Genomic DNA, 17,209 nt, shown 5'->3' with positions numbered 1-17,209 from the left:
GAATCAAAGAATCATAGAATCATCTAGGTTGGAAGGGACCTTTAAGATCATTGAGCACAACCACCAAGCTAACACTGCCAAAACCATCACTAAACCATGTCCCTCAGCACCACATCTACCCATCTTTTAAACACCTCCAGGGATGGCGATTTCACCACTTCCCTGGGCAGCCTGTTTCAGTGTTTGATAACCCTTTCCACTGTGTATAGTCTTTTGACCATTCTTGTCTGGAGTTCTGGTCTTTTAATCTGTTTGCTTCTTGTTTTTAAAAATGCAAAATGATTGGTGAAACTGGCCTTGCTGTGCATCACAAGTCATATTTTTCAGTCCTCAACACAGCCACTCACCGCTTGAGCTAATGGAGCGATTGCCTCAGGCAAGCTGCAGACTAACGGCAGGGGTGTGGAGTCACCTTCGTGCATGATGGCGTTATTAGTTATCCACCAGCCTGCACAGAAGGTTTCAGATGCTGTTGGGAAAAGGCACCCTCAACACCGCTCCTACTGTCACCCCGACTCCTTCAGCTCTGTGGCCACCTGCCACCCAAATCCCACGCAGTATCCTGCTGCATTTCCTGTCCTTAACATGTAGGGGAGGTAGGTCGAGGGAGGTGATTTTCCCCCTCTGCTCTTGTGAGACCCCATCTGGAGTACTGGGTCCAGCTCTGGAGTCCTCAGCACAAGAAGGACATGGACCTGTTGGAGTCAGTCCAGAGGAGGGCGATGAAGATGATCCGAGGGCTGGAGCACCTCTCCTGTGAAGACAGGCTGAGAGAGCTGGGGTTGATCAGCATGGAGAAGAGAAGGCTCGGGGGAGACCTTATAGCAGCCTTCCAGTACCTAAAGGGGACCTACAGGAAAGATGGGGAGGGACTCTTTATCAGGGAGTGGAGTGATAGGATGAGGGGTAATGGTTTTAAACTGCAAGAGGGTAGATTTAGATGAGATATCAGGAAGAAATTCTTTACTGTGAGGGTGGTGAGATACTGGAACAGGCTGCCCAGAGAAGCTGTGACCGCCCCATCCCTGGAAGGGTTCAAGGCCAGGCTGGATGGGGCTTTGAACAACCTGGTCTAGTGGGAGGTGTCCCTGCCCATGGCAGGGGGGTTGGAACTAGATGATCTTTAAGGTCCCTTCCAACCCGAACCATTCTATGACTCCATGATTAATGCCGTGCCGCCCCTGCTCTCCCCGCTTGTCTCCCGCTCTTTGCATCTCCGCTCCTCCCCGTGCCACCACCGTCCTCGGCTCCTCCCAGCCAGGGCGGGCGGGCGGGGCCTCGTGCCAGGGGGCGGGGCCTCGTGCCAGGGGGCGAGGGCCCGTCGTAGTGGGCGGGGCCTCTCGAAGGGGGCGGGCCCTCGGGGCAGGGGGCGGGGCCGCCAGCGCAGGGTCAGGTGCGCAGGCCGCGCGCGGTGGCGGCCGCGGTTGCCAGGCGACGGTGTGTCTCGGCGGCGCCCGGCGGCCCCGGCCCGTGCCGTCCCGCAGGTAGGAGCCGGCCTCCCCCCGCCGGCAGCGGTCAGGGCCGCGGGGAGCGGTGGTGCTTCTCGGCCCTGGGAGCGAGGGGGGAGCGGGGGTGGCTGCCTGGAGGTGGCTTTGTGTGCTTGGCGGGCGTGGGAACCGGCGTCAGGGGTGATTTCCCCTTTGTCACCCAATATTCGCACACGTAGTTTAAGGGCCTTTAAAAAAGGCCTTTGTGGTGATCACCTCTAATGCTTGAAGACCCCAAGCGTGTGCGTTGCTGTAGCAAGACCTACACGGAGGTGGAAGCACCCAAAGTTCACCCTTTATGCCGGTGTTGATAATGAATCTGGCAGGTTTAATGGTGTGTTTAAATTTCATGCTTTGGTAGAGCTCTGAGGAGAAAAATGCTGATGAATAAATAGTCCCAGGCACTTGCAAGTTGTAGAACTATGCCTGGGTAGTTCACTTTGAGGGAACATGGCTTCTCCCTAGCGTCTCCTCAGCTTCTCTGGAATGACTGCAGAGACTCGCCAATGCCGGGTTTATAGGCTTTAAGCTTTATTCAGCTTCTTGCAGAAAGGGCTCAGTTATGGTCCCTGTCCTACTTATGGCACCTTTGTGGTATGGAGAATAGTTTGGAGATCAACCCCCCATCTGCAAGAGACTCGTGATACTCGCTCAGCAGACAGTTAATTGGATATCTTAAGCGCATTGTTTCCTGACATAAATGTTCCTGCTCACCTATTATTTTCCATTCTGGCTGATTTTACAAAGCAAAATTTTCTCATACTTGATACAGTGAAAATGTATTAAATGTTGACTTCAGCCTTTTACCCCATGCTAGCCTGAGGACGATGTTTTCTCTAACACCGATTGAACTTCTACAGCCTAGGAAATGACCGTTCTTTTAGTAAATAATTGTTCAGTAAATAACTTTTTTTTTACAGATATGTAGATTCTTCTGTACCAAATCCTTCCCCTTCTTATGATCTCATTGGGAAACTGTTTTCAGTTACACTTCCATTAAGCTCTTCTGGCTGTACTGCTTCATGTCCTGTTACACTTTTAAGACCCATTGAGCATGGACTTCTGCTGCTACAGTGGATAAAGTACTTTATTATTATTAATTGTGGAACGCTCAGCATTTCTGGGTTTCTTTTGGGTTTGTTTTTTTCTCTTGCAGATTGTGTTCTTACTGTTGTTTTAGCAGAATATGGAGCAATCAAACTAGAAACTGCGCTCTGAGCATCTGCATCGTTTGAGATAAATGGAGATGAATGGCTGTGTCTAGTAAATGAAAATCTCTGTAGGAAAGGGATGGGAAACGAAAGATGCAGAACAGCAGTGGCATTTGAAGAAAAGGTAAAATAATTTCAAATGTAAAAAAGACTGAAAATGTTGCAGAACTTTTTTTTTAAGTAACTCTCACATTTAATTTTATTTCTCTGCTTTGTGTTATTTAGTCTGATTTGCCTGAATTTGCCTGAAAGGACCTTGATTAAAAGTGCAGCATTTGGGCATGTCAGATCTCAGAGCTGCTGTCATTAACAGGTTTTGTTGGGGGGTGTGGGGTTTTTTTCTAGCCTTTGTGTTCTCTCTCTTGGCTTTAACGCTGAGAAATTACTATACTCCTGTAAGTCTGACCTCTCAAGACATTGATATGTGGATACATCCACGTATGGGCAGTTCAATTCATTAGTTTAATCATATGCTACAGTCAGTGGAAGAGAGAACAGGTTCTGCCCATGGGCTGCGATGCCATCAGCTTACACAACTTGGGGGACCTGATCCTGTATAAAAGCAGGATTCAGATTCAATGTGAAACCAGTTGGGAGTTTAGCACTGGACTGGAGTGATGTTATTATTTATTGTGATGATGATGATGCATGCGCTTATCAAACTGAAGCTCCATAGGGGACATAGTTAAAAGAACCCCCATTTATTCTCTAAGTTTGAAGTAGTAAAATTTGGTGCTGCAAAAAAGAAACATTATGTAATATACCATAAATTTGGGATTGCTACGTTTGTCACTAATGGGAATGGCTTAATATTTATTCAGGAGGAATTATGAAGAGGTTATTTTTTAAATCAGAAAATTTGTGAGTTTTTCACAGAAATTAATTTAGGTACCTGGGCATGATTTTAATTTGCTAGTAAAATGGTCAGTGTTTTTATACCTTCTGAGGATTCAAACGTTGGCTTGAAAAACAATTGGGAGCAAAACCTATCTTATATCAGTAGGGCCACAAGTACTTGCTATAATACAAATCAGAAGACCAGATTTGCCATGGCAGATGTAATAAAGGCTAACATATCTTTATTAAAAGGAAAAGATTGTGGAACCTGACCAGTTCAAAGAAGGATTATCTGATTTTATTTTTTTTAAAGATTTCAGAAAGCACTCGTTCCTTTGATTGTAGTGTGTCACATCAGGAAGCAGTATTTGAAGTATAGCATAACACTCTGTTTAGCTTCCATTTTTGCATCTTGAGTTTTAATTTAATTTTTTAATGTTGAGCTCTAGTACTACTTTGGTTTCTCTTTTTTTTTTAATGCTACTATCATAAGTAGTGCTTGGGTATGTTTTTGTTTTATTTTAATAGACTATCCACCCAAGTTCAACGTGATGAACATAGGCAAAAGAAACATATATAGAATGAAGGGCTTTAAGTAAATTATTGCTAGTTGGGAAAGAGCATTAAGCTACTGCGGTATTTCTCTGAAAATATCATCTTGCAGGTAGTAAAAAAGACAAACAGTGTTAAAACTTATAAGAAGAGGAACTGAAAACAGCGTAAATTCATGTAATGCCTCTGTGGTCATATCTTGAATCTTATGTGCAGTTCTGATCATCCTGGAGGGTAAATGGTAGAACTGAAATTGTTTCCATGAAATACAGCAAAGATGAGAAATGGAAAACAGACAAAATAAATGAGACTTTTCAGCTAGAAAAGAAGATGAAAAAGGAGATGATGCAAAAGAAAGCTATAAATTTATGAATGGTACGGACAGGTGGATGAATCCTCCATAATTCTATCTAACTGCTTTTTACCTCAGTTGTAATTTTACCCTCCACAATAACCTATGCCAGTGTCTTCCACAATTTAAACAAATATGATGCAAAAATGCACTTTCTTCTTTTTAAAAACTGCTTCCTGATAAAATTCCTGTGGTTTCTTTAGTCATTGGATGACTGTTTGTCATGTTTTCAGGCATGATAAATAATTGCTTCCCTATATATCTCTCTGGCTGTCAAGCACATTGCGCCTTTTGGCTTGGGAAGTTACTGAGCAGCTGATTGCCAGAAAATAAAACCGTATGTCAGGGGAAGGATCATTTTGGACTACCTCTGCCTCTGATACCGTTTTTTAAGCATCTGTTTCTGACTACAGTAGCTGGCTGGACATCTGCCTTGACCCAGCAGGACAGTTATAGTGCAACCTCATTAGGAGCCTAAATTGCAATGTCCTTTTCACTGATACTTTTCAGTACTTGCTAAAATTTTGGGGGTGTTTGTTACTAAATAAGCTCCTGCACCATCTCCCACTGTTTAGTATTTTCCTACAAGTTCAGGTAGAATTAATCTCTTTTTATACAAGCAACACATTGGAAATCAGAAACATCCCAGCACTGAAAATGACTCTTCAAATGGCTTTGCGGGCCATGGAATCTCTTGCTTCAAACAGCTTAATTACCTAATGAAACGGACTGAAAATTGTTTGGGGACAACTGAGCACTTTGAAACTCAAAAATGTGATATGTACTGCATTTTCATCCTACACAGAAGTTTGGATTTCAAAGAGCTCACAAATGCAATGCAACAGTAGATGGAAAAAAAATAATCGGGTTTTATTGTCCTTTTCTTAGCTGGAATCTGGAAATGCTTCTAAATGGTAGATACTAAAAATGCTTTGGAGACCAAAACCAGATTTTTTCTTCTCTGCAGCTTTGGAGTGTCACTGAGTCCTGCGTCCTGTGAATGAGCAGCACTGTTGTAAGCTTGATCTGAAACTGTGCTCACCTATGCAGGGAGACACTGCATCTTTTTGTGTCGCAGAAAACTGAGTTGCACTGTGGTATTATTATCCTAATGAATGGAGAGAGCCTGCAAGACCTTTGGGCCTGTGGGAGAAACTGGGGAAGGCACTGGAGAGAGACCAGTGTTCAGGTGACTTACCCAGCTTCTTCATAATGGAGTGTCAACCGATGTGAAAAGCTCTTGCCTTAAAGCCCCAGATAAAGACCTCAAAGCTAGGTTAAAAGCAGTATTTGTACAGGGTCAGAAGGTTTTACATGTGACAGGAAAGGATAATTAGGGCAACACTAAAGCACAACTTAAGTTTTCAGTGAGAGAGGGAACTTTTTTAATATTGTCCCATCTTTGCAACAATTGACACTGCCTTCTATGTAACGTTTTTAAAAGTGGGTGAAATTTTGAGTCTATGTGGGACTTATAACTTATTCTTTTGCTCTTGTCACTTACAGAGGATTAATTTCAAATTTTTTGTGCAGTGTGACCACCAGTGGAATATGGTATAATCTATGCAAATCAGTTGACAAATTAGTTTATTCACTTACAAAAGCTTTATTCAGTAAGAAAGTACCTTTACACTGATAACAGAACATGTCCAAAGGACTCACCCGCCAGCACTAACTCAGGGAGATTAGTGCTTGGGTGATAAATTATCCCTGAGCTGCTCAGATCTTGATTTTTTTTTTTTTTTTTATTCCCTCCTATAATATTATTTCATCTTGCCGCTTCTTACTTTTAATATATATACATTGCAGGCTATGTGCTCAGACAGTAGTGTTTCTTTTTCCACACATTAAACACACATCATAAACAGAGAGCTCCCTGAAAGTAACTTTTCTTTTAATGCCCTCAGACTTTCATAGAGTGGTTGTAGGATGTGCAGAGCTGGTCTTGGGTGCTCAGGCTGTCTGGCTGCCTTTCTTCAGCCCAGCTCTGGCAGCTCAGAAATAGTATGCTGGGATTCATATTTTTAAGCCTTCTCAGTCAAATTGGAAGCTTAAGAAAAAACAGCTTGGACAATTTTACTTCAGTGTGAGCCTTGACCTGTGGGACTTTATGTAACGTGGCTGATGAAGAGCAGAGAGGTGTTCAGCCTGGTTGTAGACCATCTCTTGCAGAGCTGTTGTGAGGAAAGAATACACGTTTGGGGGAGGCTGGTGGGAATGCTTTTGTTAATACTTTAAATGATACTGGCAGATGCTTTTATCTTGTGTTAGCCAAGTGATAAACTTTCTACTTGGGTCATCTCCCTACTCAACTCTGTGCAAAGTTGTTCATGTGAATGAGTCTTTTCAGGATTGAGACCTGAAACTATGGCACTGAGTTACATTACCTCTTTGAGCTTGGAAAGTATGGATAAGTGCCCGTGGCATGAAGTGGGGTTTGTGTGTCCTAAAACTTGTCTTGTTTTCCTAACTATATCTGTTGATCTTAAAAAGATACTGACTCTGCAAAACCTTGCCTTGTTTATGTCCTTCCTTGGTACGTCCAGTAACATGCAATTTAAAGAATTGCTGAATTAGGCCTTTTGAATGCAAGGAGGGTAATTGGGTTATTGTCCTTTAAAGGTTAACAGAATATCCAATAGATATTAAGGTAACATGGGGAGTACTAAACATGAGATCAAATCTTAATTCAGCCTGGCAGGATGCACTTACCTGTACATTCTGTCTTCTGAAATAAGAATAGGATATCCTAAAAAGGATATTAAGCATTTCCTAACAAAAGACTTCATTAAACTGGTGCTGTGGTTTAAATTAATATCTGTACCTTGGGAATAGTTGAAAAGAGTAACATTATAGTTGAATACTTTTTATTTTAATAAAGCTGAAATGGCAATGTTAGAATTGCCTAGAATCTTCTGCTCCCGTGACATCTACATTTAAAGCAGGATCTGTGTGTGTGACAAGCACAGGTATGTTGGTTCCTGTGTACCTTGGCATTAGCTATCCATGACAGGACTCCTACGTAAGGAGAGGAGGATTTTAAATAGAGCAACCTTGTTTTTCCTTTGTTTAACGTCTGGACACTGTTGGATAAAAACCTGTGGCCATGAAGAGCCAAATGCAGCTTCCTGAACCCTGGCTACCTTGATAAAGTTACAATGGTGAGGGACTTACTCTTATCTCCTCCACTAACTGAAATGATCATAAGATCGTTTGGCAACCTTCTGGCAGTGAAGGCATAGGCACCTTGGAGCTCTGTTTTTCCTTAACCCCTGTTGTTCACCAGCTACCCCCACATCCTACTCCCTGCTTTGCTTTGCTTAGGCTGGTTGTGGGGAGGAGTGGGTACAGGCAGCAGAAGAGCCTCTGGAGACATTTTCTTGCAGCAGGAAGTTCACCTATATTTAAAAAAAAAAACAACTAAATTTGTAACATCTTGCAGCTTCAGCTAAGTATTTAGATAATCCATGCTCATTCATAGCCACTACCTGTAGGCTTGCACTGCAGAGAGTATCAATGAATGTTTGTAGCCAGACAGAAATTGCCACTGATCCCCTCCCACCACAGGACTCTCGAAACCAAAACCAATTGATTGGACTTTGGTTTATTGTTTCTTTGACACGTAATAGGTCATGTAATGGAGAGCAATCTGCTTTTTATCCTGCTATCAGGACAACGTTTAACAAGCTAGTTTCGGAATTATTTAATTTAGAGGCATTTCCAGCACACATGATAAAAAATTTCTCATCACCTTACAAACTCCTCAGCAGGATCTGGGAAAGTATTATATATCCTGCTTTTTTAATACATGCAATTTGAAGATATATAAAGGAGAAATGGGTGGCATTTAAATGCATTGCCTTTTTATTGCCATGTTTTTTAAGAATATGAAACGAAACGCCTTTTATCTCAAGGGTGTTGTCTCAAACCTAGTCTGGGTTTGTAGCATGCATTTTCTTCTCTGGGATCACTGCTGCTTTGGATGATGGTGCAGTTTGAACTCAACTCTGCAGGGGGGTAATACAAAGTCCACGAAGCTCCCAAGAACTTTCCCCAAGGACTGTGTGGGACATAGATCCCGAGGCTTACCTACATGGTAATGACAACTGTAGAGCAGGATTTACCTGTAATACCAAAGGAGGGTCAGGCACTCTTACAGCTTGTAAAACTGTAAATCAGGAGTTAAACAATGAGGCAAACTGGTACACTTGCTATATGTGCAAATTTGTGTGCTTGAACCAAGGCCTCAAATGGGCTGAACAGTTAAACAAAACTATCATTGTAAGCATTCAAGTCATCGAATGTTGTTGAAGTCAGTGACTTTTTAATTATGTTAAACAGGATATTGATATCTTGATATTTCAGCATTCTCATAAAAGCTTTTTTTCGTTAGTAGGGCACAAAAGTAGAATATTTATGAATGCTCTTTATAGTGTTTACATGATCCCTTGGTATTAAAGTAGCATTACTGGAGTAGTTGTTACCTTCTGCAAAACAAAACCAGAATATTAAAGCAAGATTGTTTAGACATATAAGGAAAAGAAAGATTCCCATTAATATCAGGTCACATGTTTTATCTTTCAACTTTTCACCTGTTGCACCTGCTAAAACAGTGGTGTGTTGCACGATGCTTTCTATTACATAAATGTATTGGGAACTGTTTTTGCCATTAGGGGTGGATTATTGTAACAGTAGTTTCCTGATGACTTCATAGTAAATTCCAGCTGCCCAAACAGTTATTTTCCAGCAGAGGTTATCTGTAGTGCACTTGCACAAAATTATGCTTAAAAGGGCACTCATAGTTCCCTTGGGATTTACAAACCAAACCTTTTGTCAAATCCTTAGTAAACACGAAATTCTTTGTTTTCATTCTGTGCAAGTGGTAACAGTATGGGTGCTACTGCAATTTGTGATTCTGGATTAAACAAATAAAAATTACATTATGCAGGGAAAGAGAAATGCAAGTCTGCAGTGCAGGCTTCCTGTTGTGAAGGAATAGATAGCACAATGGTTCTCAAATGTGTTTTTTTTTTCTAGAGAATTTTTAGGCTGGTGACATAAAGATAAGGGCATGGAGATTGCAGTGCCGTACCTGAAATGGCACTCCTCCCTGTCCAGTGGAGCCTTTTGAAGGCATGGGTAGCCACAGAGCAGGAGGGGATGCTGGTTGAGAAGCTGGCCTAAGGGAGTAGAGATTAATTTTTATATGGGATGTTAATGTACAGTGGTATATGTCTTTCTTAGGGTAAATCCGGATTGATTATTGTTGTTTAGGGGTTTTTTTTTGTCTTTAAACAGTAGCCTAATTGCTTGTACAAGCTCTTTAGGTAATGTCTTGAAGGCTGCATTAGACATTATCATGACTAGTCATACAATTCAAAGGGTCCTTCCCAGACTTAAGAAGCCATAATTAATATGGAGTCAAACATTTCTGGCAATTGCTGTCTTTGAAATGCGTATTAATATATATTTAATGAAGAATACACGATCCTGTCATTGACTCTTCGATAAATCTTGTGGCAGGAAAATCAAATCTTGGAGTTTTACCAGTTTGTCAGACCCTAAGAACATCAAATAACTTCTCTCTGCCAACTTCTTTGTAGCAAATAACAGTAGTCTGCAGGGATTTTGAATAACACATTGTTCCAAGGATCATTTAATTTTAATAATGATCTTTATTAGATGTATTACTCTATATATGTTGAAAAAGTCATGCAGTTTTTAATGAACTTTCACAACATGTCTGTAAATTGAATAGATTATCATCATCACATTCACTTTGGGAAGGAGAGTGGCAGCAGTGGGGAAAATTGGTAGATTAGCTGTTCATAGAATTCAAGGTCTTCCATCCCACTGCTCTGGTCATTGATTTCTCCTGCACTCACTGACTATCTGCTTCTAGTTATCCATGTGTGAAAGCCTGACGAGTCAAGACCTATGATGCAAATCCTGCAAAAACTAATTCATTGATTTCTTTCGTTCTTGTATTCTTCTCGATGTTCACATGTAGGACAAACCCCCTTTTTTTTCAGCCATTTTCTCTTTCCGTGACACTCTCATCTACTTACTGGTGTTGCTTTGCTCTCCCATTGTATTCATTGAAGGTTTGTGTTAGGTGCAGTTAGCTTCCATCCTTGTTGGTCCCACAAAGTCCTGCAGGAATGATCTGTGTTACCATTCAGTGTATAGATCCAACATATATCCAATATGACCATCTTCTCTGGGGTGTAATCTTCAGGTTTGTGACTTCTCAGACCTCTTTAATGATGAGGAATCTTTCCAGTGCCCATAAATTATCCCACTGAGGCTGACATTAGTTTGGCTCAGTCGTTGCTTGTCCTGTGCATTTGACAGAGCCATAGATTTCTCATTTGTTTTTTAGCATTTTAAATGAGTGGGTGAGGTGGCTTTACTGGAATGATTTTACCTGTCTCAGAAAGTCAGGTGGACCTGATGAAAATCTGACTCCTTTATCTGTAGGGAGAGTAGTTGTGCCAGGACGCTTTCTCACTCCTACACAGCGCTGGAGATTTTGGAGGTCTGTGGATTTTTATGTAAGATTGGTACCTCACCGCTAGGATTCCTGCACTCTCAGCTTTTCTATATTCCTCATTTTGAGGATGTTATTTTGATCCATGTTGAGAAGAAGATTCTTTCTTCTCTGGAGAAAGTTTTGAAGTGATGGAAGCCTGTCAAAAAATTAATTTTGTTTGCTGACAATAACTCAATTTGATCCCAGACAATTTGTAATGAAAATACTTTTCTTCTTGCTAATCCAATGTTATGATAATTACAAGCAGCAGATCAATAGCGGGAAGTATAGAATTGGAAGTGTTACTTCAGATATTAAGCCACAAATTGATTTCCCTGTCAAACCTTAAGTAAGTGCTGTATCAACACATATTTCAAAGATTGGAGGACATTCTGAAATGTAATAGTGATGGACTGAAGAAAAGAGAACAAGGATTTGTTTTATGCAGGTGTATTAACTCTTTGCATCCTGAATCTACACAATCCTGCTATTAACTTATTATGTTTTGCACTCATGCATTACATCAGTGATTTCTGATTATTGCTCCACTTGGTTCTGATAACATACGGGATTATCTCTCGATAATAACAATCCTCGCTTGAATTACGAGGAACCACCAGTACTTGCACACGATCCAACACAAGTCTTATGCAACTGTCAAAGTATTCAAGCATTTATATGTCAGATATTCTAATCCAAGTCAGTTATTGACCAAAATAATTCTTTCTTAGGAAAATAAAGACAACACCAGAAGACCTTCACATCACATAAGATTCTTGAATTTCCTTGGACAACTGATGACTGTTGCAACTCAGTCTGGCTAAATCATACTGACCTGCTCTAAAGAAAGTAGAGGGGAAAAAAATCTGAGAAATTCTAGAATTCTTTGGGAAAAGAAACAGATAATAGAAATTTATGGCTTGTAGTTTTTCTTCCAAAACCTGAGACACATAGTGTTTTTGAGATTACTTTTCCCTCTTAATGGGCAGAAGTATGAAAGTTGTCCTCATACTACTATGGGCACACTGGGGTTTTAGAAGCTGTAAATGTCACTGCTCAATTCACTTTATGGTGTTTCTTTTAAAAGCCATTAAGAAAGATTGAATGGAGTAATGCGTCTCTGAAGAATTTGTTCTTGAATATGTTTTTTAAGCATTCAATGTTGTTGTGGCTCAGACATAAGACGTTTGAGAAGTCAGCTTCTTCTCTAGGAACCCTTGCCAAGTACACGCAGTGATCTGGGAAAAATAGTTTTTGCTTTCTGTGGGTTGTCTCTCCCTTGATAAGCTTCTAGAAGGAGCACTTAGGAGTGTGAGGTTTTGTTTGCTCTCTTCCTAATGCTAGGAGATTCTGCAGGGAGGGGTTTGGTGGATCATTAATCTTTTGTTGTTGTTCTTCTTCTTCAGATAAGGCCTGCTATTTTTTCTGACAGTACCGAGTCTTTTGAATTTCTTTTGCTAGTGCAGAAATGAAGACTTTTGACTGGATGTGAGTAGTCAGAGCAGTAAGTCTCTTTGGTGTAAACCTCTCTCACCTACTAACCGGCCAGTCCTCTTGAGCAGAGATGACTAATTGAGCAGTCAGGACTTCTTGTATTTTTCCTAATAGAAATCACTCCTGTGTTTAACTGTTTATTAGTATGAGTCAGAAGGAAGGTGGTAATTCTCATGTCTTGGCCACCACTGAAGCTCTGTCAGCCAGTTGTGATTAGCTTGATTATTTAATTACTTTTCCAGCACTAAGAATAAGTATTGCTTCACAGTGGAGAACAGAGGAAAACTGCAGGTGTCTCTTCAGCAGAGCAAGAAGGCTTTTCTCTGGTCTAGCCTTTTGTTGTTACAGCAATGTTTCCAGCTGTGATACTTCCTTGCTGCCAAGTAGTAGTAAATAGCTGCATAAATCATAGTAATGGTTGTACCATTCGGGTACAGCTGATTGCTTTTTTTTACTCTAATGGGTGTACATACACTTATTCTCATATTTCAAAGTTAATTGTTAATATTTCTGTAAAAGGAATAGCATTGGGAATTGAAGAATGAACGCTTTTGAAGTGCTTTATCTTCAGACTTTGGATTTCATTCCTCACTTGAAGCATACACAGTTTTGTTTCAATTGTATTTTAATTTTATTTTTAACAAGACTCTCTTCAGAACTAGAAGGCAGTAGCCATGGCCTGCCTGACCCAGAGGGCAGTCAGTAACAGTGCAGGTATGTTGAATTTATGACAGCAAATACAGACTGCTGCTGTCCGTGCTACCTACAGGCAGAGCTCAAAATGATGGAGAGAAGTGATGACATATCTCGGTGCTGGCACTTGCAGCCTGGAGCCCAGCAGAGTTTAGCTGAGTGCTGTTCACATTTCTCAAGAGGGAATGGGTAGGTAGGAGGCCCATGTGGATGGGAAGTTCATAGCCACCAGAGAAGGGTGAGTGAAGTAGTGAGAAGACTAGAAAGGACTAGTGTCCTGAGTTGTTTGTTCTTGACTACCTTCTTTGTACAGAGCCATAGGTATGCCTGGCTTTTTGTATAACTGCAAATGATAGTTTGCCGTAAAAGCTTACACTCAAAGCTGAATGTGGGTCTATGATAGCTCTTGAGGGTGAATAAAAGGAAGAATATATGTTATGTGATGCATTGCTTTGGGTTCTTTCTGGTTAGAGAAACCTGTATCTCCATAGGCACTTGCTGACTTGCAATAGGAGTCAAAATAGATTTTGCTAAAGGGAAAATAATAAATACAGGGAAAAAATCAGACAACTTGTTATCCTTTTGCTCAAAGCATATTGAGATGGACCCGAAGAAGAATCCTGGCAGAGTTGCTCGTCCAGCCTCAGCTGCAGTCCGGGTGACTGATTTGAGTTGGCGAGGCAACCTAAATCCCAGTCCGCTGATTAAAGATGACGGAGAGCTACTTATGGATGAATACCTTTCCCCCAGGAAACTGGTGAGTAGACATCCAACTTTTTAACGAAGTAGAAGAGGCAAACTGGCATATACAGAGCTGCATTAACTTAACCTTCCAGCTGCTCTTGTGATGATTGCAGATTGTTGCATATCTGACAGTTAGACTTCTGCATAAAGTAGATTCTGTCTTATGGAAATTTATCAAATGCGTGTCCTCTTTTCACCTTGTTTCATTTAAAAAATACTCCCAGCATGAATGTTGCTGTCTTTATTGCCAGCTTTCTTGAAACAGTGTGAAGAAAAGTACAGGTCGCATAATTATAATTTAAACAGATGTCATTAATGCCATCTGAAGTACCTTGAATCTTAGCATTAGAAAAAGCTTTTTACATTAACCTTGTTCTAAAGAGTGGAATATAACTTTAAAAGCACAATTTTATTTTGAATTAGTGAAATCTTCTGTCCTGCTAAGAAGCCAATTAAAATATTCTGCAAGTGCTGTAAGTACTTTCTGTATATATCAAAGTGTGCGAAATTTCAAAGCACATTTGAAAGCCATGTTCCTTTTTGACTGGGGGAAATGATTTTGACATGCAGCCTGTTGAAAGAGAGTAACATGCTGAAATCTCTTGTGAAGGAATATTTGGTTGCATATTGTACTGTATTTGCTCAGGACTGATTAAGGGTGAAATCCTTTGGGACCTGTAGAAGCTGAGAAAATAACCTCACTTATCTCTGCTAAAGAAAGGGAGAGCTGAGAGCAGAAGTTAAGGGGAGAAGCTCTAGCTTTCTGTGTTGCAGAGCTGGGTAGAAATCAGTGACAGACAGATGGGGCCAAGGCCGTGGTTTGAATGCTCCCAGCAGGCAGGGTGGTGATCTCGGTGTCTGTAGTCCTCTGTGCATCCACTGCACCGGTGGAGAGACACTACCTTCTGCAGGGGGCATATTCCAGCTGCAGGTTTACGCCACTCCCTAACTATATACCCGTGACAATTTTGACTGTGCACTGTATATTAGACAGCAAGTTGTTCTCAGAAGTACTCCTCCCTTAGTAGCTAAGTCTTTTAGTTTTTATAAAATGTTTGGAGATGCAAAAATCACTTTCTGCAGAGTGTATATTTTAAGCTTTCTAGAGAAAAATTGATATATGATCTTATGATCTATGCCTTTCACTTTCCTTTGGCTCATGTGAACCTCTGACAACTTCCTGGTCTTTTTTTTAAATCCGGAATAGAGTTTGACTAGTCTAATGTGTTTGTGGCCTGCAATACCCTGTATAAATCCAATGGGAAGCTTTCAGATTAGTCTGTTTTCTTAGGGCATGAACCGAAGCCCATTAGAATAACCAAAACAGCTGCCCTCTGACTTCAATAAACTCTGAATTAAACCCTTAGGAAGTTTTTTTGTTGTCATGAAATTCTTCTCTTTCTGAAGCTCTGGCTGCTTTTAGTTCACAGTAAATTGTAAGCGTAAAAGTATGTATGTAAGGCAAAGAAAAATGTAAGCCAATGTTACCCACACGCCATTTAGTTGCAGTTCACTATTTTCTAATATTATTAAAAATAGAAATCAGAAGTTAAATTCTCCACAATTCTGGGCTATTTTTAAAAATGGGAAAACCCCCTTTATTATTCATATGTATTCTATTAAATATAATCAGGTCTTGCCTCTTTAAGATTGTGTGTATTAACATTTGTAAGGAATTCCATTTCAAAGACTCTTTTAAATGGATGCATACTGTCCTACTAATTTTTCTGGACACAGTTATTTCCTGGCCCTAGAACCCAACATTTGAGTTGGCATAGCTGGGATATTTACTGCTCAGAGGAAAAATTATATGGCATTGTCAAGGAAACATTAACAACTTTTATAGCTTGTTTTAATAACGTATCCAATCTATCTATCCTTTGACCTTTATGTTGATCAAATGGAAACGGCTGCTTCCATAAATTTGCTTCATCTGGATTTGCAAATGTAAAAATAGAGACACTGTTCAAACACTTAATCCAAAACAAGTTTTCACATGCATATTTTTTTAAGGAACCGCATGCCATTGATAACCAAATGGTTTGAAAGGTTGTTTTGCTTAAATCAATACACTTGCAATATCTTCTTGATTGTCTTTTAGTTGTGAATATTTTAGGAGGTATTGATAGTAATTGCTGAAGTGCTCTGAAAAGGAAACAAATAGATTTTTAAAATACATGCTCATTAAAGTAAAATTATTTTACATTCAAGTAAGGACATAGGCCCCAGTTCTGCAGTGTCGTGTAGGCAGATTTCTGGACACCTGATGGAGGTTCCTGAGGTTCCTGAGGGAGGTTTTTGTTCTGAGACATATACTCAGCTTCACTTCTTGCCCTTGCACCAGTTCAGCTTGAGCTCGGGGAGGCTGGAAGGTCTAGCTGTGTAGAATCTATGAAGATTGGGTGCCTTGGATTGCAGCTTTGTCTCTACCTGCGCATTTTACTAATTTTGTCCTTTTTCCAGGGGAATAGCACTCTGTTTAGTAGTGAAAACATTAGCAGCCTACACTAGCGGTGTGTATTTTTACGGTGTCATTATTAAGGACACTCTAAAAGGTGTGATACTTTTATTTCTTCACTTTTTTCCCAGTTGCCAGGTTGTTTTCCTCCAAAGAAAGGAAAGTTTGGCTTAAACTGATTCTTCTTTTCTTTTTCTTTTTTTCCTTTTTGCTTTCTTGGACCCTGTAGCACAGAAGACAACTTCTACAAAACCATTTGTTGCTTGCCCATTCTCTTCCTCTCCATAGCAGATCCTTACCTCACCTCACTTAAATCTTATACTTGCAGGGTTATACCACAGGGTTTGTGGTCTCCTGTGGCCTCGTTTCAACATAATGTTCACTTTGAAATCCTGTGTCATTCCATATCCCCATTATGTTAATCCCATTTTCTGTAGTTTCCGCTTGCTGCCATCACTCTTGCTGCAATGTCATGTAGTGCCCTTTTATATTTAAATACTCTTCATCCAAGCTACAAGTCAAAAGCTTTTGATGCAAGGGTTGGTATCATTAGATGTTCTTTCTATTCTTTCTGCTAGTATCAATGTCAATTTTCTGTTGTACTGTTTAATCTTCATCTATATGAATAGGCATTCTTGCTTTTCCATTTGTGCCTGTCCTATAAATATTTCTAGCTTCCTGCTCTGGCTGTACTTGTGTTGTGCTTATGTGTTGTTGTTGGGTGTTGTAGAATACCAGGGTGAGCAAATTCCCCATTCTCTCCTTGTTCCGAAAACTGCCTATTAATGGACAATACATTGCAATTAATTTTTAACTTTATTACTTCTGTGGCACAGATTTCTCATTAAG

At 40.4% G+C, this 17,209-nt stretch overlaps 1 protein-coding gene across 6 annotated transcripts in view; it reads left to right on the top strand.

Moving 5' to 3' along the window:
* The first annotated feature begins 1,390 nt into the window (after positions 1-1,390).
* The window catches only part of LRRC56 (leucine rich repeat containing 56), a 66,245-nt gene continuing 50,426 nt past the window's right edge, over positions 1,391-17,209 (top strand). For 2 of the 6 annotated variants that reach the window (XM_054199729.1, XM_054199732.1), the window contains exons 1-4: positions 1,423-1,484; positions 2,644-2,822; positions 5,407-5,628; positions 13,751-13,915. In XM_054199729.1, coding sequence (XP_054055704.1) covers positions 5,551-5,628; positions 13,751-13,915 — 243 coding nt within the window. In that variant the 5' untranslated portion in view covers positions 1,423-1,484; positions 2,644-2,822; positions 5,407-5,550. Of the gene's footprint in view, positions 1,485-2,643; positions 2,823-5,406; positions 5,629-12,372; positions 12,476-13,750; positions 13,916-17,209 lie in introns of those variants that run through there. The other 4 variants (XM_054199730.1, XM_054199731.1, XM_054199733.1 and 1 more) reach the window with 4 other exon arrangements.

Source organism: Rissa tridactyla, chromosome 4 (genome assembly GCF_028500815.1).
Source record: "Rissa tridactyla isolate bRisTri1 chromosome 4, bRisTri1.patW.cur.20221130, whole genome shotgun sequence".
Classification (NCBI taxonomy): domain Eukaryota; kingdom Metazoa; phylum Chordata; class Aves; order Charadriiformes; family Laridae; genus Rissa; species Rissa tridactyla.
This window is presented reverse-complemented; position numbering and strand designations above follow the sequence as displayed.